At 42.1% G+C, this 23581-nt stretch overlaps 1 protein-coding gene across 2 annotated transcripts in view; it reads left to right on the top strand.

The window, feature by feature from the left end:
• Positions 1-23581, top strand: part of STRIP2 (striatin interacting protein 2) — a 47317-nt gene that overhangs the window by 14084 nt on the left and 9652 nt on the right. Inside the window, exons 8-18 of one of the 2 annotated variants that reach the window (XM_030308420.1) lie at positions 218-345; positions 1242-1445; positions 2746-2981; positions 3243-3308; positions 4011-4074; positions 5264-5335; positions 8189-8263; positions 8957-9054; positions 9526-9652; positions 12228-12328; positions 15296-15362. In XM_030308420.1, coding sequence (XP_030164280.1) covers positions 218-345; positions 1242-1445; positions 2746-2981; positions 3243-3308; positions 4011-4074; positions 5264-5335; positions 8189-8263; positions 8957-9054; positions 9526-9652; positions 12228-12328; positions 15296-15362 — 1238 coding nt within the window. The remainder of the gene's footprint in view (positions 1-217; positions 346-1241; positions 1446-2745; positions 2982-3242; positions 3309-4010; positions 4075-5263; positions 5336-8188; positions 8264-8956; positions 9055-9525; positions 9653-12227; positions 12329-15295; positions 15363-23581) is intronic. The other variant, XM_030308421.1, reaches the window with a different exon arrangement.

Below are 23581 nucleotides of genomic sequence, written 5' to 3' on the forward strand. Positions count from 1 at the left end.
TATCCCCAAGCTTGGGAGCTAAGCCATTTTACCTCCATGGCCTTCCTCCTTGCCCCTTCCCTCTGGGAACTCTGTAAGCCTCCTTCTAAGGAGCAAATACTCGAATTCTTTGGGGGAGCTAAGAGCCTTCCTCTGTGCTTCCAGACTCAGGATCACAGGGGCAGGGTTACAGCTACCCCATCCTCACTTCCTCACTCTTCTCCCTCCTCTCCCCCAGGCTTCTCCATGCATAATGAGGAGCCTTTTGCCCTTCTGCTTTTCTCCATGGTTACCAAGTTCTGCAGCGGCCTGGCTCCCCACTTCCCCATAAAGAAGGTCCTGCTTTTGCTCTGGAAGGTAGTCATGGTGAGTGACTGATTCCCCTGCCCCCACTCCCATCTCATCAAACCAGCAGTGCCCTCTGCCACTACCTCAGTTTCTTCTAGTCCGATCCCGGGAGGCTGGAGCTAGGCAGAATAAGGCAGCTGTTAGCCAATGGAGGGGAATCAGATGCTCTGTGTCAGAGCAGGTTACCTATTTCTGTTGGACTGACAGGAGATGTCACTCTATGAATTGGGGTGTCATTGTACCTTCCCATGATAGAGCTGACATTTCATGCAAAGAACACTGGTTGAGAGTTGGGAGATCTAGCCTCTGCTGATACTGAGGAACCTCGGGCAACTGTCTGTGCCTCTGTTTTTCTAGCTATAAAATGTGGGACTTAGTGCCTGCCCCCCATCCAGATAAACAGAGGATTTGTTTTTTAAAAAATGAAGTCCTTATAAATGTATGGTACAGCTTTGTTGCTAATTATTAAATCTGATCCTTCATCTCTGGCACCCACTCCACAGGACTGGTTGAACAACATACCCTCCAGGGCAAGCTCCATAGGGGGGAACTACCTTTTGACTGCAGAAAAAATTGAGTGACTCTGGGGCTTTATAGCATCTGGATGTGCTCCTTTAAAAAAGGGAACATAGTTCCCTGCTCCCTCCCCCCCCCCCCTTTTTTTCAGTGGAAGGCCCTAGGAGTCCTTTTCCTAATTTCTGGTGATGTTTCCAGCCCTGAGTCAGTGTCAGTAAATAAATAATGCTTCATCCTGACCCCTGAGCTCCTAAGACTGGGGATGGCAACTCCATTTGCCCCTTCCTGTTTTATTACTTCCTAATTCAGAAGGGAGTCTAAGGGGACTGGAGACTGTGGTTCTTCCCTGACTTTTCTCCTGCTGACTTCCCTCTGTTCCTTTCCTGTTTATACCTTAGTTTACCCTCGGTGGATTTGAGCATCTACAGGTTCTCAAAGTACAGAAGCGGGCAGAACTGGGGCTGCCTCCACTGGCTGAAGATAGCATCCAGGTGGTGAAGAGCATGCGTGCCGCCTCCCCACCCTCTTATACCCTCGACCTGGGGGAGTCTCAACTGGCACCACCACCCTCTAAGCTACGAGGCCGTCGTGGTTCTCGAAGGGTATGAACTAAAGCAGACAGTGGTGCTGTGATACTAGTTGTCTAGAAATTAAGATTTTGAGCTACTCTGGATGTGGAAGGAAAGGGCAGTAAATGACCCAGCTTATCCTGCCTCTGGTTGGCCCTGTGACTAACCTGAAACTAACATTGAGTCTAACCTTGGAGACTAACCTTGGAGTCTGTACTTTAGCCTCTGTCTCCCAGCTGCAGCAGGTTCCTGGGCTATCATGATGTGACATTATGGTATCGCATCATAGATCCATGTCTTGGTACATAGTCATTGGCCTAGACGTAGTGTGCCTGGAGTTCCCTAGCATCCTGGACAACAATTAGGGTATAATCCTGGAGTAGGGACCCAGATCACCTGAACAGAGCTCCCAGCAAATCCATGTGCCCGGGGTGAGGCACTTTATCATTTTCTTGACAGCAAGAAGGTTTACTCTGAGCCAGCCGTGCTCTTGTCTGGCCCTGGAACTAGACGTTTACATTTAGGAGGTGATTGATTAGTGTTCTAGCTATAATCTGCATCCCAGGAAAGGTCAGAATGACAAGTTGCACTGACACTTGACCATGTACCCATGAACTCACCTCCCTGAAATACCTGAGCTCACCAATAATAGGTGACAGGACCAGACAATCATGTTCAGTAGTCTAGTCTACATAATCTATAATGTGATTTTTTTTTAGGCTTTATTTTTTTTTTGTTTTATAAAGTAATGCTTACTCATTGTACAAAATTTGGAACAAATATAAAAATGTGAAGAAGGGAGGAAAGAAGAAAATCACCCACAAGCTTAACAAACCAAAGGCAGTCACTGTTAACTTTTTGGCCTATTTCTGTCCAACCTTTTTTTCTTTCTGCAACAAGATTTAAAATTCCAAACTTGCTTCCCTCTGCCTAGCAGCAAGCCTCTGTCCTCCTCTTCCTCAGTCAGCCAGCTGGTGTATACTCACAGAAGGCAAACTAATTGAATGTTCACCTAAGTAGAGCATAATTAGGAAGGAAAGTGGTGGGGGGTGGAGAAAAAAAGCATCCATGCTTTCTGAAAGCTAAGTAACTGACTTTGGGATTATCTATGCTTTGTTCCCCAGCTTGGTTGCCTGAGAGGTACTTATCCTGGAATAGGGCCTGGTGGGGATACTAGGGTTGATGTAGGGAAGGGGATATTCTCAGAAGAGCTGGGTTGTTACTCCACGTATCCTGAAGTCTAGCAGCCTGTGGGTAGAGAGTGACTTCAGACAAGGATGCTCAGAGTGAGGTCTCTGTATACCTTCTCTCTACCCTCCCAACCCCCGCCCAGCAACTCCTCACTAAGCAAGATAGCCTGGACATCTACAATGAAAGAGATCTCTTTAAGACTGAGGAACCAGCCACAGAGGAGGAAGAGGAGTCTGCTGGTGATGGAGAACGAACCTTAGATGGAGAGTTAGACCTGCTAGAGCAAGACCCCCTGGTGCCACCTCCACCTTCACAGGCACCCCTTTCTGCTGAGCGGGTGGCCTTTCCCAAGGGCCTACCTTGGGCCCCAAAGGTCAGGTAGGTTTGATACCTCCAGGACCCTGAGTTTGGGGATTAGAATCACTGAAGGCCCAGAGTGCAGTAGTCTAGCATTCAAGTCTCAAGCCTGGCTAGAAGTCAGAACTCCCAGGTTTGAAGTTTTCTCTGTTAGCGGCGAACTTCCCCCACTGCTCTAGTCATCCTATTGACGGGTTAGTAACCCAGAAAGGGTCTGTCTCTCAAGGTTTGTTGTTTTTTTTTTTTCCTTTTCTGGGGTTTGCCTCTCCACTGTCCTCTCAGACAGAAGGACATTGAGCACTTCTTGGAGATGAGCAGGAACAAATTCATCGGATTCACTCTGGGGCAGTAAGTGACTAGATGGTCAGAACTGGCTATAGAGTGGTTTTTAGGGGGCGAGAGGAATGGGTGGCTGGAATGAGAGATGTTGCCCTGTAGTCATAGTGTAACCTAGAGCTACTGGGTCATGGGCATCTCCTAGTGACTACTTTGGGCTTGTGCCATGGAATTTTTTTCCTTCTAGTTTCTTAGAAGAACTCTTATGTTCTTAGCCAGGTGTAGGACTTAACAAGTCATTGCCTCTTGGGCTTCAGTGTCCTCATGAGAGTGTTGGATTAGATGATCCCTAGGAAACCTTCCTGTTTTAATGGGCCAGAATTCTCTGAACAAGCAACATGGTCAGAACAGACCCAGTCTTTCCCCATTTCTCCTCCCTCATGAATTCCTCACATTGGCTGGCCCCTATAAAACTGAGAAAGTATTATTACTAGTGTTTCACTGTAGTTGGGCTACATTCCCTTTTAGGGAACCTACTGCTCCCTGACAAAGTAAATCCCCAAAAAACTATATAAAAATCCAAATTTTCACAAGCACTTCTGTGTGGCATTGTTCTTCTTGTGTCTTATAGCAATAATGGGGGTACTGGAAGCTTATAGAGAAAGATCCAGGGTACAGCATGTTGAAAGTGGCATGGTCCATGTAACTCTAGGGAATATCAGTAGTTCTGTATACTTTTGATGCTTATCATCTGGTATATCTCTCATTTCACAGGGACACAGACACCTTGGTTGGATTACCCAGGCCCATCCATGAGAGTGTGAAGACTTTAAAGCAGGTGACCAGAGTGGGCTCTCAGTCTCCAGGGATAGGGAGCCATCAAAACAAGTTGGATTACCCAAGTCCTGAGTATTGGCTCTTCTTCCAGACACATTCTGAACCAATTATTCTATATTTCCCCTGCAGGAATTTTGGCCAAAGAGGAAAAAATTAGGCCTCTCCCTACTTAAGCATTTTCCTACATTCAGATAGGGGGAAAGTTATCCTTCCTTCCTCTCATGGCTTTTTCCTCCTCCCGCCCCTTGCTTCCTTTCCTCTCACTTCTTTGTCCCTATAGGGCCACTAACTTCCAAAGGCCCAGGATTAGTAGCGGTCTGCTCTGCATCCAAAGTGTATGCGAGCACAAAGAGTAAGAATAGTCGTCTCTTGCCCAGACCTTAAATTCTCCCTTACCCCATCATCATCACTCCATACACATGCACACACATATACTCACATGCAGCGAAACTCACCAGGCAGTGGTCCAGGGGCATGGGCCTATTCTTTACTTCCCCTTGCCCTTGGTTGAAGGTAAATACTTAGGGATTTGCTGCTCTTCAACAAATACGGAAACAGAATAAACAGAAACACTGTATATGAAGCACTTGGCTCAATTATTAAGGGTACAAAGGTGAATAAGACTCCTGCCTTCAAAGAGTTCGTGTCCTATTTGGGGTAACAACCCATATACAGGACATTTCCTTATCATTGAGGAAGTTAAGCAAGAGGCTGGTACATATGTGATCAAGGCCCTCAGTATCTTTCTTCTTTTTTTTTAAGTAATCTCTACACCCAGCATCTCAACAACCCCAAGATCTAGAGTTGCACGCTGTTCAGACTGAGCCAGCCAGGTGTCCCCCACCCTTTATTTATTTATTTATTTATTTATTTATTTATTTATCTATCTTATTTTTTTAGTGGCCTCAGCCTCTTTTTTTTTTTTTTTTTTTTTTTTTTTTTTTTTTTTTTTTTTATTTATTTTTGGGACAGAGAGAGACAGAGCATGAACGGGGGAGGGGCAGAGAGAGAGGGAGACACAGAATCGGAAACAGGCTCCAGGCTCCGAGCCATCAGCCCAGAGCCTGACGCGGGGCTCGAACTCACGGACCGCGAGATCGTGACCTGGCTGAAGTCGGACGCTTAACCGACTGCGCCACCCAGGCGCCCCAGTGGCCTCAGCCTCTTAATTGATGTCTTTTCTTCCCCAGCACAAGTACATCTCCATTGCAGATGTTCAGATCAAGAATGAGGAGGACCTGGAGAAGTGCCCCATGTCTTTGGTGAGTCAAGGGGGTCCTACACAGGAGGAGGAGGGCAAGAGGAAATCTGTCTGCAGTGCTGTCACAGAACATGTGTGCATGCTGTTGGGCTCTTACTGTGTGTACCATGCAAGGCAAGGTCCCTACTTTTTATTTTTTGTGTTTTAGGTCCCTACTTTCATGATACATTCAAGTTAGAGAAAAAAGAAAATAAGTAATTAAGGAAACAAGAAGACTATCAGAGAATGGAAGATAATGAAGAAAATTTAAATAGGATGACATGGTAGAGGCATCTATCATGCAGTAGACTACTTTCAATTAGGCAGTCAGGATAGGTGGACCTCTGAGAAGGCGACAGCTAAGCTAAAATGTGAGGTACAAGAAGGAGTTGGCCATAGGAACATCAGGGGAAAGAGAATTCTAAGCAGAGGATACAGCCTTAACAAAGTGAGAGCAAGCTCGGAGTATTAGGGGTAGCGAACGAAGGCCTGTGGCAAGAGCACAGGGGTGAGGGGTGAGGTTGTGTGTGACAAAGTCAGGGAGTGGCCTGGGGCTACTTTACACAGGACTCCTAAGCAAAGATAGGGAGTGTGAAGTTGTTTCACAGTACAAAAGTAAGTCCTTGGAGATTTTAAGCAGGGGAGTGGCATGATCTAATTTATCTTTTCAAAACAATTGGCTCCTGTGTATAGACTTTACCAGAAAAGAGTGGAAGCAGGGTGATCAGTTAGAGAGCTCTTAAAATAGTCAAGGTGAGAAATGATGGTGATATGGAGTGGGGTAGTAATTACAGAAATAGGGAAAAGTGGAACAAATTTGGGTTTTATTTTGGAGGTGTAGCTGACAAGACTTGCTGGTCAGTTGGATGTGATTAGAAAGGCACAGAGGAATCAAGAATAAGAATCATTTGCCAACATGGGGAGTTCTGTTTCATCAAGAGTTCTATTTTGGTCATACTCAGTTTTAGATATCCATTAGGCAGCCATGCACATGAGCAGTCATGCAAATTGAATGTATAAATCTAGAGTTCTAAGAGAGAGGACTGGCTTAGAGAGATAAATTTGGGAGCTGTTGACTTACTGGACAGTGTTAAAACCATAGAATTGGCTGAGATAACCCAAGGAGGGAATGGAAATAGAGGAAGGAACCCAGGACAAAGCCCTGGGCACACCAGTATGTTGAGGGTAGGATGAGTCAGGAAAGAAGCCAGAAAAGAACAGTAAGAGAAATACTCAGTGAGGTGGGAGAGAATGTAGGAGATTGTGATACTATAAAAACTAAGAAAATTTTTTTCTAGAAGGGAGTGATCAGCTGTGTCAAATGCTGCTGATAAATGGATAAGACTATAGGTGCCCATTGGATAGGACACCATGAAGATAACTGGTGACCTTGTTAAGAGCAACCTCAAGTGAAAAGGTGGGGCTAGTAGCCTGGTTGGAGTATGTTAAAAAAGGAATGTAAAGAAAGGAGGTAGACAGTCAACACAGACAACATAGTTTTATTATAAAGAGGATAGAAATGGGATGGTAGCTGAAGGAGGATGTGGGGTCAAGGGAAGGTGTTTTATAGCTAGGAGATTCTAGAGTATGTTTATGTCCTAAAAGAGATGATCTTGCAGAGAGGAGACGATTGCAGAACTGATGTATTTGACAGAGCAAAAGGGGGAGAGATCCCCAGCACAAGTGGAGGGTTGGCCTTTAATAGAGCAGAGGCGGTTCATCCTTCATGTCAAGAAGGAAGGTAGAGAACCTGGTAGATTTGGTGTTGAGAAGACGAGGGTGTGCCTGTCTGATTGCTTCTGTTTTCTCCATGAAGTATGAGGCCAGGTTAGCAACTATTGAGGGGTTGTGGGGTGAGGGGATTGGTTTGAGGACAAGGGAAAAGGGAAGGTATGACATAGATCTTTTGGAGAGCAGGAAGGCAACCTTAGAAGATTGCCTGAGTTTATTGAATGCCCATTTAAGCAGCAGCTGAGTTATCTGGGATGGCAAGGGCCAGGTTATCCCTCCCTGCCTCAGGGTAGACCTCAGGCAGTGCCTCAGGTGCCTCAAGGCAGTGAGCCTTGCCCTGGAATAGAGGTACCTTGTGAGAGGAAGGACTGCATTGGCCAAAGAGGACAATGGCCTGAGTAACCCATTGAGCACTGGAGGCCCCTGTCCTCCCACTCTTATAAAAGGCTTAGATAGGGTCATCAAAGGACAAAGAGAGTTGTGCATAAGGGGCCTTGTCATTAAGGAGGAAGGGATGTAGTAGGGGCTGTTGGAGAAGGAAAGAAAATAGCTTCTACCCAAAAGCTTCCCTGCTAATACTCCTTCCTGCCTCTCTGGGCCATGGGTTACCCAACTCCCTTATCAACTTTCTCTACTGAGTTACCTACCTCTCACTTAAGAGCATTTGAGAGCTCTTGGATGGCCTCAGACTGACACCATAGGAAGTGCTTCTGTGTGGGGTATCTGTTCTAGTGTCCCAGGCATACATGCACCCTGACTTAAGTTCCTGTGTGACCAGCAAAGCAGTGGTCTGAGCCAATTCCTAGGTAGGTGGTCTGATTCCTGATCTAACATGTGATGTGGAAAGAAGAATTCTGGATTGATTCCAGATAATGGGAAAACCAGAATCAGATTATCAGGGCTGGAAGAGCCCTCAGAGGACATCAGACCAGCCCAGTGATCCTAAAGAAGAGGAAACTAAGACCCAAAAAGGAAAAGTAGCTTACCCAAAGTGATACAATGAGTCATTAACACAGCTGGAATAAGAACCTAGATCTGACTCCCAGCTCAGTGCTCTTTTCATGCCACCCTTCACAACCAAGAAAACATAGCCTTTGGTCAACTGGAAAACGGCCTGGGCAAACTGTGTGTTTTCCTGCCATAGGGGGAAGAGGTGGTACCAGAGACACCATGTGAAATCCTCTACCAAGGCATGCTCTACAGCCTCCCCCAGTACATGGTAAGGAGATTGCTGGGCTGAGCTGCCCTTCTCTGCTGCAAGGAACAGACAGTTGAGAGCCATTTCTAGCTGAGCCATCCATCATTTGAGCTTATTTCCTGAGCATTCAACCCTGAGGCAAGGCATTGTCTAACACATGAGAATTCTGAGCTTTCCTCAGGGCTTCTCCAAGAGGAAGGAGGACTTGGCTTTACTCCCAAGTTCTTCTTTGGGAGGAGTGGAGAATAAGGTGGGATCCATGCAGGATGCATTGGGGGCCCTCCTTCTAAGTAAATATCCTCGACCCTTTGAAGTCTGCCATGGTCTGTCATGTCCTGGATAGCCTCAGGCTGAGTGGTGAGGATGTTGATGGTCAGGGTTAGAGGGAGGAAAGGGATAGAGGAGGTGAGATCATGCTTATACCTCTCACCTTATTTCTAGACATTGCCCCCTCACTCTCTTCCTTCCATCCTCTTCTTTAGAAAGAACAATCTTGAAGCAGAATAGCCTATAAGCTCCCTTCTGGGTCCATAGCCTCATAGGCAGGCCTCTCAGGATTAGGCACCTGTTTGCCCTTCTGGAGGCTGAGAAGATTTGGTTATTGAGGAATGGACATAGAGGAAGCCTTACTTCTCATAGGGCTGTTGAGGTATGGAAAAATAGTCTGTTGAATGGAATGGACAGAGATGGATCTCCTCATTTTCTACTTCCTAGATTGCTCTGCTTAAGATTCTACTGGCTGCAGCCCCCACCTCCAAGGCTAAGACAGACTCTATCAATATCCTGGCTGATGTCCTGCCTGAGGAGATGCCGTGAGTGCTTCAACTGGGTTGGCTGCTGAATGCTAGCTGTTTCGTCTACAGTGTCTCTCTAGTCCCCACCCCACCTTGATAACCCTTATAGGGATTGTCTCCAAAGATGTCTCCCCTCCCTTACCAGTAACCACTTTCCACTGGTGCTCTCTGCTAGGTTCTTTTTAGCTCAGAATTGAGGGTCTGCAGGGCAACATCAGTGACAGACACTGCGCAGGTATATGGGTAGACAAGGGCTGAACTTTGCCAAGGGCTGAACTTGCCAAAGGAAAGAGAAAAACAAAGAGAGCAGAGGAGCTTTTCTCCAGACAGGCTGGTAAGGGGTAGCTCTGGAGGTTTCCTAGCATAGAAGTTCACATCTGCCAAGTTCTGGTTCTCTTGTATATGTTGTCTCTGACCCAAATACCTGGGTCCTTGTAGGCCTCTCTCTACGGCTACTCTCTGCACTGACTCCTCCTCTCCTCATTATAGCATCACTGTTCTCCAGAGCATGAAGTTGGGAATCGATGTGAACAGGCACAAGGAGATCATCGTAAAGAGTATCTCTGCTCTGCTCCTGCTACTCCTCAAACACTTCAAACTGAACCATATCTACCAGGTGAGCAGCTAGCAGTGCTCCTCCACAGGTCTCACGTGTCCCCCAGGCCCTGCTTCCCAAAGAGAGGATGCAGGGGCCTTTGTAGTCCAGTTGAACATCTTTCAGCCTTTTCTATGTCTTCCTCAGGGAATCTCTATACCTGTTGCATAGGCTTGCATGGGGCTGGGGCGGGGGGGAGAGGGGGGTTTGAAGTGGGATGTGAGGTGCAGACATCTGTGTCCTTTGAATATTATCCAAGGGTTGTAGGTAAGAATTCTTCGCTTCTTGGGAATGTGCCCAGCCAGCTTTGAAGCAGTAGAAGACAGGATTCAAGCATTCCAGTAAAAAAAAAAAAAAAAAAAAGGAAAAAGTATGTTGAGCATACCTTTCTATATGTGAAGCACTTTTCTAATGTTTGAGATAGAATTCTGAATAATGCACAGTTTTGGCTCTTAAGGGCTTTGAAGTCTTGTACAAGTATGGATATATAAATAGCTAATTATGGAATGGTAAGTGCAGGATACAGGTAAGTATTAGCTGGTAATCCAACCTGAGATGGGGAAGAGGTGACTTCTAACCTGAGTCCTAAAGAAACAGATGTTAGCCAAGATATGGGAGTTGTCAGGGAAGGAAGATGGGAAGCCTTTCAAGCAGAAATGTTAATTTGTGAAAGTCCAGAGGAGAGAGAGCGAGAGCAAAGTACCTTTGGAAACTGATTAAATGTTGCTGGAGTTCTGCCTGGGGTGGGGGGAGATGGGGAGGGCTGGTGATACATGAAGCTAGAGACGATGGCAGGGAGCAAATCACACAGTTGATAGCACACGGTTATTGAGTACTTCTAATGTGCCCGGCACTCTATTAAGTTCCTATGGGTTCTCATTTAATTCTCTTAACCCTATGAGGTAGGTCTTATTTTATCACTGTTTTATAGATAAAGAAACTGAGATTTCCTAAGAAACCTTTCCTAAGAAAGGTTAAGAAGCCTTTTCCCCATGAAGGCATTGTTTGCCATGCTAAGGAGTTTGGACTTGATTCTGTGGGCTTTGCCAAGATATGGGGGAACCTGGGAGCAGAGAATGGATGGTCTCTGTGATGAGAACATGGGGAGGAGAGGGAGACTTCTCATGACTGCTCAGTGTCTCTGCTCCATTGTCCTCCTAAGAAGTCAGAACCAAGCTTGTTGCTAGAACAGCAGGTTCTCGGAGTACACAGAGGCTCCTGCAGGCTCTGTGTCCTTGAGGTTTGACTATATAATCAGGGTATTTCTCCACATTAGTACATCCAGAGACATCTTTGGGTGTGTTACGGGTGTCCTGGGTACTCACACTTCTTCTGCCAATGTTTGCTGAGCAACAGCAGGGCTGGGAGGAGAAGGGGTGGGTGGGAGATGGTGTTCCTAGTAGAAAGAACAGAGAACCGTGGATATGTTTTTCTGTCTGCTTCTCTTGGTGGGCAGTATGTGGATCAACAGCCAGACAGGTGGGTGGCTTGATGGGCCTTGCCAGTGTGTGTCAGTGTCAGTGAATCCCAACAAGTCTACAGATACATCTCTAACTGAAAAACATTTTCCATAACTTCATAGTGGGTATGTATTGGCTGCTCCATCTGGAGCTTTGGAAAATACCCTGGGTCAGCTGCCAGGGAGAAAATATTTGAGCAGAAGAAAGAAATGGGCAGCCCAAGCTGACTCCCCACCTCTAACCACACGCCCAGGGGCAGAGGGCAGCTTGGTTTGTTTCCATGGCTACTTCTTGGTGACCAGGAAAAGCTAAGGGATTTAAAACACCACAATTTTCTGCTTTTTCAACACAGTTTCTGTACTGTCCCAGTAGTCTGGGTTCTGGATCTGGAGCACACTGTATCTGATGCTCCTCAGTGTATCACAGGCAAAACCTAGGTGATGCAACTCCATGACACTGCCCACTAGGTTTTCCCAGACACAAACCCCATCCAAATTCAAGCGAGCAAAATGGAACCCCTATGTTCGGGTGTTTAGCCATCAAAGAGATCTTGGACTTATTCTCAGTGCAGGGCTTTTATTGATCCATTCGTTAATATACTGATATTGTAAGTACAGGGATAATACAGTGAACCACATAGACTCATGCTGGAGCCCACATTCCAGTGGTTCACTTGGTTACTGTGTGCCATATCCATCCTGACTGAGTGATGCCAGCAGTTGCTGGGAGTAAGCTACACCTGTTTCTGCTATATCAATCACTGTGGAAACACTATGAGCCAGAGGTTTGGTATGGAAGACAACTCCCTCAGGGAGCCTTCCTTTCTTGTTGAGCTTAGGAACAAATTTCACAGCGATTCCTTCTATTTACCTGGAGTGGGATTTTCTTTCTGGCTTGCTTGTGTTTTGTGCTTTTGGTCAGCTTCTTGCAACAACGTACACACACTGAAGATCGTCCTCCGTGTAGGATGAGCTGGCTGATGATGCTTCTCCCATTTCTCAGGATGGCTGATAACATAAGTGGACACTGGATATTCTTAGGAATGGATATTAGAGTTGTGCTTGCCTATCTTTTTCATACACACTTTCTATTCTCCCCCAAATAAGCAACCTTTCTGTTTGGATCTTTTAATTCAGTTTGAATATGTATCACAACATTTGGTATTTGCCAACTGCATTCCTTTGATCCTGAAGTTCTTCAATCAAAATATCTTGTCCTACATCACTGCCAAAAACAGGTATGGACTCTGGACAGATTTATTTCAAAGGTCTTTTTTGGAATGGATTGAGAAATATACATCTCTGAGCCTTTCAGTTCTCCTTGTGTCCCTAGTCCCTTCAATGTTAGAGCTGTCACTCTTAAATTTAATTTCCTTAAAGTGTAAGTTGATGATGGGGTGTGTGGTTTGGCCTCTTCACAGAGGTATTTGTATTTTAACAGTTTTGAAAACTGAAAAATGTCATGATTCAAATAAATAAAACTGTAACACTGAAATTTTAGCCCTATGGCAGAAGGATCCAGAAGATATTTTTTTGTGAAACAGACTTCTGATTTGGCCAGCCCTGATTTTAGTATAAATCATAAGTTGGATCAATTATGCTTCTTTGTAAATTGTAGTCTTATACCGAATTTGTAACTGAAGGTAAATAATAGATCCTTACTTAGATCAGTTTGTAATAAGACAAATATAGGGTATTTTATTTAATCTCCTTGGCGCTAAGAGGTATTACAAATTTTATTCCCATTTCACCAAGTAGGAAACAAATTCAGAGAGCTTCATTGACTTGCTCAAGATTAACATGCTAGTGAGACCACTTAAGTAAGCAGTAGAGGCAGGATCAAAACACAAAATTGTTTTCTGGTCACAATCGCTATGAATACAAATTGCTTTCCACTCCTCCAGCCAAATGGGGACTTGGGGGTTACAGAGTAAATCCTTGTTCTTTAGTTTGCTACTTCCACAAGAACTGGAAGCATGCTAATTAAAGTTTACCAGAAATGCTTTTACCAGTGGCAGAGCTCCTAAAGTAGAAGTAAGAAGGCTGATGTGATTACTTGGGTTGACTGGAGAGCACCAGGAGATGGTGCCTCACCAGTCTTGTCAGTACTGCCTGAAAATCCACCATAGAGAGGCAGCCTACTTATACGTAGTTTAAAATAAAACATACACATGGAACCCAGAGTCATGAGACCTGCCATTTGCTAGCTATGTAATCTAAGTAAGGACATTTTTTTTTTGAGCCACAGTATTTTCATCTTATGATGAAAATAATACATCCTCTCACTATATCATAGAGATTTTATATAAGCATTAATTAAGAGAAACATACAAGAGTCCTGTTCCACATTTCCGGGGTTGGAGATCCATCCTTGCTTGGATCAATCAAGTATGGCTGGGGTTCAGGAACTAAATACCTACCCTGCACCATGGGCCTAGACGGGAGAGGCAGACAATCTGATAGGTGTCTATTGGGTTCCATTTGGAATTGGAAGAGTGGTAGTGCCAGCCTACATCATTTACTAAGATTGGCTTGGATAAGATGGTCCTCTTTTGCATCACCTGTAAGCTTTACTGTTGCATGATCCCTGAAAACTTGGAGCACTCCTACATCCTTATTGCATAGTTTTATCATGGCTTTTACAATCCAGATAGATATTCCAGAAACTTGTAACTTTATTTTTGGCCCCCTTAGGCTAGAATTCTGTTCACTGAGACTGCAACACATCCATCTTTGATTTCCCACCCCCATTTCCTGGTTGCCAGCACCTGCATAGCCATGGGGCTTTGTCTGTGGGAGGTGGGTAGATAAGTGGATACGCCAGCCAAGAAAGTTTATCCTAATGGAGCAGTACAGAACTGGCAACCCTGGGAGAATCCAGCAGAGTGAATTAAGATGATGAGCAACGTTATAGGTTGTTCCACTGCCCTCTCTTCTTCTATCTTGGTTCCCCTAGGTTATCGTTGAGTTTCTTGGACAAAGGTAAATATTTCTAGGTAAACAAATTGTTGCTTTTTGTTTGGATAGAGTTTTGGTTTGTTTTTTTGTTTGTTTGTTTGTTTGTTTTTTCAAATCTATTTATTTTGAGAGAAAGAGACACAGCAGGAAAGGGGCAGAGAGAGAGGGAGACACAGAATCCTAAGGAGGCTCCAGGCTCTGAGCTGTCAGCACAGAGCCCAACGTGGGGCTCGAACTCACGAGCCGTGAGATCATGACCTGAGCCGAAGTCGGACACTTAACCGACTGAGCCACCCAGGCACCCCTGCTTGGATAGAGTTTTGACTTTTGAAATGTAGGGTCAGGTCCAAGAAACCCCATACTCCTCTTTATAGCCCCTGCTTTGACAACATCCTTTATCCATTTCCAACTGCACTAGTTCAGATGGATTGGTTATAAACCTTATGGAATGTCAGAACCAGAGGAAGCATTAGAGATGAGCTAAATTCTGCATTGTACCAACAAAGAAAGGAGAAAAGGAAAGCAAGAACTGTAATTTTGAGTAATTCTGTCTCTGTCGTCATGCAGTGCCTCATTTCCCCTGCCTACTCATGCCTGCTTCTCTGGGCTCACTGCAGAGCCTCCAGCTCCCTTGCAGTCCCCCACTGTGGGTTTTGGGGACAGATGCCATTACCATTCTTGAGCTACTAGATCGGCCCTGCTGTAGGAAGCTGCCTCTGTCTTAAGCTTCCTTCAGGAGTGGCTTCTGCGATATTTCCCAGAGCTTCTGGCTTCTAGAAACATTTGGTAAAGGACACAGGAGAGAGCTTCGTTTCATCCTCACATCCACAGATTGTTAGTAATTGGGCAGCAAGTTTGAAGGTTGGGCAGCATCTCTGGGAACGCAGTTCACACATACACACAAGCATACACTTAAATGCAAAAACACAAATGCACACAATTGTCCATGCATTTTAAAGAAGGGAGGAGAAAGGTGGCTATCCTACAGGCTCTCTTGCTGGTCTCTTTTGCATCTGCCAGATGGGGGGCCAGCCTGAAGGAACTCTGTTTGTTCCTCTCATGACTGAGGAGAGGAGACTGGAGCTGGAGTTTCCTGGCACCACAACCCTCAGTTTCAGCTGAGGTCACTAGCGCTTTGGGAAATAGATGGGGCCTGCTGGAGAGAAATAACTCCTGCCATTTCAGATACTGCCATGTTTTGCCATCGCTATTTCCCTAAAGCCTGTCCCTTTCTCTGTGTCCTGCAGCATCTCAGTCCTGGATTACCCTTGCTGTACCATCCAGGATTTGCCGGAGCTTACTACAGAGAGTCTGGTAAGCAGAGGGGAATTTGGTAGCTTTTGAAATTGCCAGGCTGGGATTTACTCTTCCATTTCTTCTTCAGCCTCCTCATGCCCCTGGTTTGAGAGTCTCAGATCAATAAAGGCATATTGGCAAGAGCACAGAGGCAGTGGGGGCTTAGAGCTGCTGACCCAGTTGAGCAAAATTGGGAAAAGCTGTGCATCATAATTTGCAGAGAAGAGAAAAGGGTCAGTGACAAACACTAAGGAGGAGAGGGAATTTAGAAAGATAATGGGACTGAAATTGAATGTGAACATCTGTGCTAAATGACAGGACAATCTCTACTGGTCTATTCCAAACCATGATCTGTCTCCTTTCTGCTATGTCACAGGCTATTCACTTTTCATTTTCATATAGATTGTAAAAAGTAGAAGTGTACCTTGCTTAGGTCCCTCTAAGCCAAAAGTTGGTAATAGCCACAGAAGATTGACCCAGAAATTTCTTCATCCTGGAAACAACTTTAAGCAAATCAGAAAGTTCTTCAGCATTATTTTGAATTTCATGAAATGGACTAATCGACAGCATATTGAAGATCAATTGTCTGCCATGTAGATATACCCCCTAAGATATACTGAGTTCACACCCTCACCCTGTTGCATTTACTTGGTTATCTATATTTGTTTCTCCGTTTAACTGAAAGCTCCTTGAAGGAAGAGTTTCCTTCAAGAAAGGAATGAAGAGCATCATCTTCATTTTTATATCCCCAGAGTGTAGCACTATGGTACATGGAAGGAGCTCAAATGCTGAATGACTGGATGATAGCACCCACGTGTCCCCCAACTTCAATACCTGCAAAACATGGTATCCGAAAAGTATATTATACACAAATAGAATGATACCTTCTGTGGTACAGGTTTTATAGAACCATAGGATTCTTCGCTGGAGGGGAACTGAGAGCCATTTAGCCCAACCCCCTGTTTCAAAGATGAAAAACCAGAAGGCCCAGTGGATGAAGTGACTTATCATAGTCCACTCCTCATAGATGACAGATCCTGAATTAGAAAATGACCCGTGTCCTAAGATATTAAATCTAGCACCCTTTTTAGCATCAGGGCAGAGATTTCCTGTCTTACTTAGATGTGGTCTCCGCAGCCAAGGAAGCTCGGAGCTTCTTATGCCTATAGAGAGAGGTAATAAGTTGTCTAACAACCCTGTTTATGCACATGATGTTATTCAGTCTATAAAATACTGTAAGGGGTGCCTAGATGGCTCAGTCAGTTGAGCATCCGACTCTTGATTTCAGCTCAGGTCATGATCTCACAGTTCGTGAGTTCAAGCCCTGTGTCAGGCTCTGCACTGACAGTGCGGAGCCTGCTTGGGATTCTCTCCTCTCTCTTCCTCTCCTCCGCTCACGTGTGCACTCCGCGTGCTGTCTCTCTCAAAATAAAGAAATAAACTTTAAAATAACTGTTATAAGCTTGATGTTACTGTTTTATAGATGGAGAATTTAACTGCCAAAAGCTTACAGTTGAAAGTAGCAGAGCCAGGGTGGAGACTTACATCCCTACCATTCAGAGTTGGAATGAGGAAAGCACTTTCTCACAGAAAACAGTGGTATACAGCATTAAAGTGCTACTGTTAGTAGGGCATTTCAAAACATAAAGTCAGCTTTTAATGGCTGAAATCTATTTCTTAGTGCAATATGTTCTTTTTTCTCAATCCCACATATAGAAAATTGATGGAAATTATACCTTCAAATATCTTTTGATGGATCTTTGAGGATATGAGCATAAAATTATTGAAATAATTGTCATGCCTCTGAGAAGATTTTATTGTTATCCATGAGCAGGTGAAAGCACGTATCTATTCTAAATAAAACAGTTCATGCTAGGTAGTCCTCTCCTTTCTGTGAAGCAACAGTGGCACCTGGTGGTTTCATTTGGTAACCACAGATTTTTCTCGCTTGAATTCATGGTACTAGTACTCCCCCTGAGCCCAATCATGGGCTTAAGTAACTAGCAAGTTTACTCCACGTAGGTCCTCGACATAATGGTTTGTTTATCTAAACTGATGGCTTCTGTACTCAGAAAAGACTAATGTTCATATGAGTAAGATTTATCTCTTTTCCAGGCTCAATAAATTCGTTGTAAACAGAAAATGAACTGGGTTTTTATAAATGTGTAGGATTTTCTTTAAATAATATTGCAATTTTCTTTCCTGGTTATAAAATCAGTATATACCATTGTAGAAAATTGGCTAAATACAGAAAAATAATGGGAAGAAAACAAAAATACCTTAATTACACTGCCTACGTGTAACTACTGTTAATGTTTTGCTGCAATCACCATATATGTACATATTCATTCATATATATACACACACATTATTTAAAAGAATAAGGACTTTGGGTTATGTTTCAATTTACATGATAAAATTTAAATCACAATGTGACTTTAAACATATTTGAGAACATAATTTTTTTTTAAGTTTATTTTTTTACTTTGAGAGAAAGAGCAAGCTGGGGAGGGGCAGAGAAAGAGAATCCTAAGCAGACTCCACACTGCAAGCATGGAGCCCGATGTAGGGCTCAAACCCACAAACCATGAGACTGAGCCAAAACCTAGAGTCAGACACTCAACCAACTGAGCCGCCCAGGCGCCCAAGAACATAATTTTTAATAGCTACACATAATATTCCTCTTCTTAATTTTCTTAATTGATTGTTTTCTACTATTGTTGGGGTTTTCTGTGTAACTCCAAAATGAACATCCTCACACATGAATCTTTGACTTTGTCTCTGATTATCTAAGATAGATTCCTAGAAATAGAATTACTCAGCTGAGGTAGTCTTGGTTCATATTTTCTCAGTTTTCTGAATTCGAACTGAGTTCAACTTCATCTAGAACTCCAGTTGCACATTTAATGGACATGAAATAAGGTCAAAGTTAAAGGCACTTTCTAAAGTCTTCCCATTTTGTCAACATGTTTAGCTCTACAATAAGACATCCTTACCCATGTACTGAGAAGTTTCCCTACGTACCTGGTATAGGAAGGCTTACAATTTTTGGATCTCCAAATGTCTATATTCAAATTCAGTCCATTAAAGTAGGAAAAAATTAAATTCCAAACATAGACGGGTAATGAATGCATGATTGTGTGGAAGATAGGTTGCTAGAAAAGTCAGTGATATGGCTTCAGCAAGTATTGTAGAATACTCGTCATTTGAATGGTTATTTGGGGCAGTGGTATAAAAAGTAGAGTGAGCAAGATGATGCTTTGGGGGATGGAATATTTTGATCGTTTATGTATTAACATCTCTTTCCATATTTATGTATATATTAGAACATACGTAATGTTATTACAATAATGTATTTCTAACTTCTAAGTAAACATGTATATTTAGGATTGCACACAAAAATTATTTACTGAGAGATATGTGCAATAAAAAGTTTAGAAACATCACTGCTTTAGAGTATGTTGAAACGATGGTAAGTTTGTAGGTCAGCTTTCTTTGTGGTCTGTTGGCCCTAAAGAGCAATCATACAGATTACACCCCTTCCTCCTTTCCTCTCCTATTTGACAGATATTTGGGCCCCCAAAATGTGGCAAGTTCTGTGTAAATCCATTGTCACTGCTGCCAAGCCAACTCAGTTCGAAATGCTTGTTGTTTTTCTACAGAAAGTGATTTAATAACACCAGCATCACATACAAAGAAGGGCATATTTTGAACAATGTAGATGTTCAGGTAGGCCTATAGATTAAGGATGGAGGAATGAGAAAATGTAGTATATGTGGAATCTCTGAGTATCAGAGCTAGAGGTTTCTCAATATCTTGCCGAATCGCATCCTTTACTGATGAGGAAATGGGTGGAGTGATGAAGTATTGTCCGGGTGGAGCCAAAATAGTGGGTCAGAATTTACGTGACTTAGCCACTTGCAAAGAAACATTTGGCATTTCCTTTTAGATATATGTAAATAAAATTATTAAGTTAATTTTTAAAAGGTAGTTCATTGCAAATTCCTCAAATTTGGGTTTGACTTACATTCAGAAAGATCTATAAAATTATGTTCATATCACTTAAATTTATGCACCTGATCCTTTCATCTATCCTTATTAAATTTTGTTTTTATAACTTCCTAATCCAGATATTTTTAGATATCCCAGAAGATTTTTGTTGTTGTGTTTTTAGTTTTTATTTTCTTATTGGAATATAATCATGTTCAAGTATTAAGGTCTCTAACATTCATTTCAGACATTATTTAACCAATGATTTGTGACCATCACTATTTAAAACCACAATTGCCTTTAGCATTATTGTTTCTCTATTCTAGATATAATGCAAACACATCATAAGGTGAATATCCAATTTTCTATGAGGTATATTTATATAGAGGATAGAGGAAGAACCATGGATAAATGTTTTTTTTTACCATGTTATCATTTTTCTTGTTAAAACAGCATTTCTGTTATGGGTATGAGATTAGAATCTATGGAATGAGTTTTCAAATTCAAATGTGCAGATCCCTCTCCAGGGTGCAAATAATAGTTTGTTTTGCTAAAGCTCCCCAAATGATTTTGACATTTTCTCTTCTCCTTCCTCCTTTTTTTACTCATACCACTTAAGAATTACAGCTCTCTTTTATGATATCTAGGTCCTTAATCCAGCAGTGCCTTAACTGTCAGAAATCCATATGATAAGGGAATTCTTCTATAGTGATTGGGAAAAGAAATTCCTTTTTTTGGGGGGAGGGGTAGGGAAGAAGTTCTAAGCTAGAAATATGAATTCATTTTCAGTTGTGTGAACCACAATAACGGAATGAATAAAAAAATCATTTCCCGAGAAATGGTTATTATTGTGAATTTACAATAATTAAGTGTTAAAACCTAGCAAATGTTTTTTTTTTTTTTCAAAGAGGTTCAAATAAATGCAAGACTGACATGGCGTGGAACACCTGAAGCCCAAAGCAAAGAAATAGACTAGTTTGTAATATAGAAAAGGCAGACAGAACTACAGCTCTAAGTTACCTTGATCAAGTAGGTTGTAGGTTGTAGAAGTTCCATCTGTAAAAGGAAGAGATTGGGCCATTAGGTGAACATAAACTTTTCCTGGACTATGAAACTCCCATGGAGTCATTACATATAACAACCAAGTTAATATTAGAAACTCTGATTTTCACTGAAAAGCTGGTTATCAATCTGAAAATAAGAATCATCACTAGGGACTTTAATAAGCTGAGAAGGTTTGTGATGTATTAGATTTAACACTTAGCAGTACTTCTTTGTTTTTGTTTTTTTTTTTTAAGTTTTTATTTATTTATTTATTTAAGTAATCTCTACCCCCAACATGGGGCTTGAACTCACAACCCTGAGATCAAGAGTTGCATGCTCTTTGGACTGAGCCAGCCAGGTGCCCCTAGCAGTACTTCAAAGGTTCAGTCTGATCATAGACTGACCGAACTCAGTCAGATGTTCCCCTTTACAACTGGAAACCTAATTATTGTCGTTATTGTTGTTGTTGCTGTTGTTGTTGTTTCTGGAAACTATTAGGCTTGTTTGAAATAACGATTATAAGAGGACTTAAGAAAGTTTCTTTACCATTAGGTTTTGAAGAAGCTGAGAAAGCAGGGGATCAAATCAAATTTTCTCTCAGGAATCATCTTCTGTGTCTAGGATTCCAGAAGGGCGACCAGAAGATGAACAGTAAATAAAGAACAGTAAATAAAGATGAACCGTAAATAGTGTTATAATTCAATCAGTTACCGGAGATAGAGGTTCAAGCTCTGGTTGGGGCACTTATGTGAACTTAAGCAAGCCCTTCCTTTCCCTGAGCCTCAGGTTTTGCTTCTGTGGATGACAGAATTGGACTAGACTTAGCCAAGTCTAAAAGCTGAGTCTCTTTTAGTGCTCAGATTCCAACCAATTTGATTTCCTCAGTACAAAAGGAAGAAACACTCTGTTCTTTCAGCAGTCTTTTGAGTTAATTATCCACATAACTGGCGTAAGCCTCTGTTTTTATTTGGCTTGGCTCAGTCAGCTGGGCTAAGATGGATCTTGAGAACAGAATCTTTGTAGTGCCTTAGAAATGCTATGAAAGGGTAGGATGTGATCCCTGAACTGAATTTTTAGACCTCAGGTGTATGTAAGTAAAATTTTTTAGTTGTTTTTGGTTTTAATTTCAGGTGTACAATATAGTGATTTAGTAATTCTATGCATTACTCAGTGTTAATCATGATAAGTGTACTCTTAATCTCCATCATCTATTTCACCCATTTCCCCCACCACCTCCCCTGTGGTAACTTTCAGTTTGTTCTCTATACTTAAGAGTCTCTTAGTTTGTCTTTCTCTTTTTTCCTTTGCTCATTCATTTTGTTTCTTAAATTCCACTTATGAGTGAAATCATATGGTATTTGTCTTTCTCTAATTTATTTCACTTAGCATTATACTGTCTAACTCCATCCATGTTGTTTCAAATGGCAAGATTTCATTCTTTTTTATGGCTGAAAAATAATCCATTGTGTGTGTGTGTGTGTGTGTGTGTGTGTGTGTGTGTGTGTGTATATATATATATATATATATATATATATATATATATATATATCCCATCTTTATCCATCTATCTATGGATGGACACTTGTGATGCTTCTATATCTTGGCTATTGTAAGTAATGCTTCAGTAAACATAGGGTGCATGTATCCCTTTGAATTAGTGTTTTTGTATTTTGGGGATAAATACCACGTAGTATGATTACTGGATCATAGGGTAGTTCTGTTTCTAACTTTTTGAGGAACCAGTTTGCATTCTTACCAACAATGTAAGAGAGTTCCTTTTTCTACACATCCTTGCCAACATTTGTTGTTTGCTATGTTTTTTGTTTTGGCCATTCTGACAGGTGTGAGGTGATCTCTCATTTTAGTTTTGATTTACATTTCCCTGATGATAAGTGATATTGAGCATCTTTTCATGTGTCTGTTGCCAGCTATATGTCTTCTTTGGAGAAATGTCTGTTCATGTCTTTAGCCCATTTTTTAATTGTATTATTTGTCTTTTGGGGGTTGAGTTGTATCAGTTCTTTATATATTTGGGGTACTAACCCTTTATCAGACATGTCATTTGCAAATATCTTCTCCCATTCCATAGGTTGCCTTTTAGTTTTGTTGATTGTTTTCTTCGCTGTGCAGAAGCTTTTTATTTTAATGTAGTCCCAATAGTTTATTTTTGCTTCTGTTGCTCTTGCCTCAGAAGACAGATCGTGGAAAATAGTGCTACCGCCAATGTCAGAGAAATTACTGCCTGTCCTCTCTTCTAGGATTCTTATGGTTTCAGGTCTCACATGTAGGTCTTTTATCCATTTTGAGCCTATTTTTCTGTATGGTAAAAGAAAGTGGTCCAGTTTTATTTTTTTGCCTGTAGCTGTCCAGTTTTCCCAGCACCATTTGTTGAAGAAACTGTCTTTTTCTCAATGTATATTCTTTCCTCCTTTGTCAAAAATTAATTGACCAAAAAAAAAATTAATTGACCATTTAATTGTGGATTTATTTCTGGATTTTCTATTCTGTTCTATTGATCTGTGTGTTTTTGTGCCAGTACCATACTGTTTTGATGACTACCACTTTGTAATATAACTTGAAGTCTGGAATTGTGATACCTCCAGTTTTTTCTCTTTCAAGATTGCTTTGCTATTCGGGGTCTTCTGCGGTTCCATACAAATTTTAGGATTGTTTGTTCTAGTTCTGTGAAAAATGCTGTTGGTATTTTGTTGGGGATTGCATTACATCTGTAGATTGCTTTGGGTAGTATGGCCATTTTAATAATACTTTTTTTTTTTCAATCCATGAGCATGGAATGCCTTTCCATTTCTTTGGTCCTCTTTAGTTTCTTTCATCAGTGTTTTATAGTTTTCAGAGTACAGGTCTTTCACTTCTTTGGTTAGGTTTATTCCTAGGCATTTTATTATTTTGGGTACAATTCTAAGTGGAATTATTTTTGTAAACATATGCTTATGCTACCGAAACATGGGCAAATGTTTTCTTTTTTAACTTTCGCTGGTAGAAGGTGAGTTAAGGTCTTGCTTTGGATAGTGTGAAGTATCAGAAACAAGAGAATATGACCAAGTGCTGCTGTTCACAATATATATCTCCCCACAAAAGTATACATCTTAATCAATATGCTGAGTCCTGCCCTCCCCAAAAAAGAGAAAGAAGGTGATTTGCCTTGAGTGAACATAAATAAATAAAAAATCCCTCACATCTGG

Source organism: Lynx canadensis, chromosome A2 (genome assembly GCF_007474595.2).
Source record: "Lynx canadensis isolate LIC74 chromosome A2, mLynCan4.pri.v2, whole genome shotgun sequence".
Lineage (NCBI taxonomy): Eukaryota > Metazoa > Chordata > Mammalia > Carnivora > Felidae > Lynx > Lynx canadensis.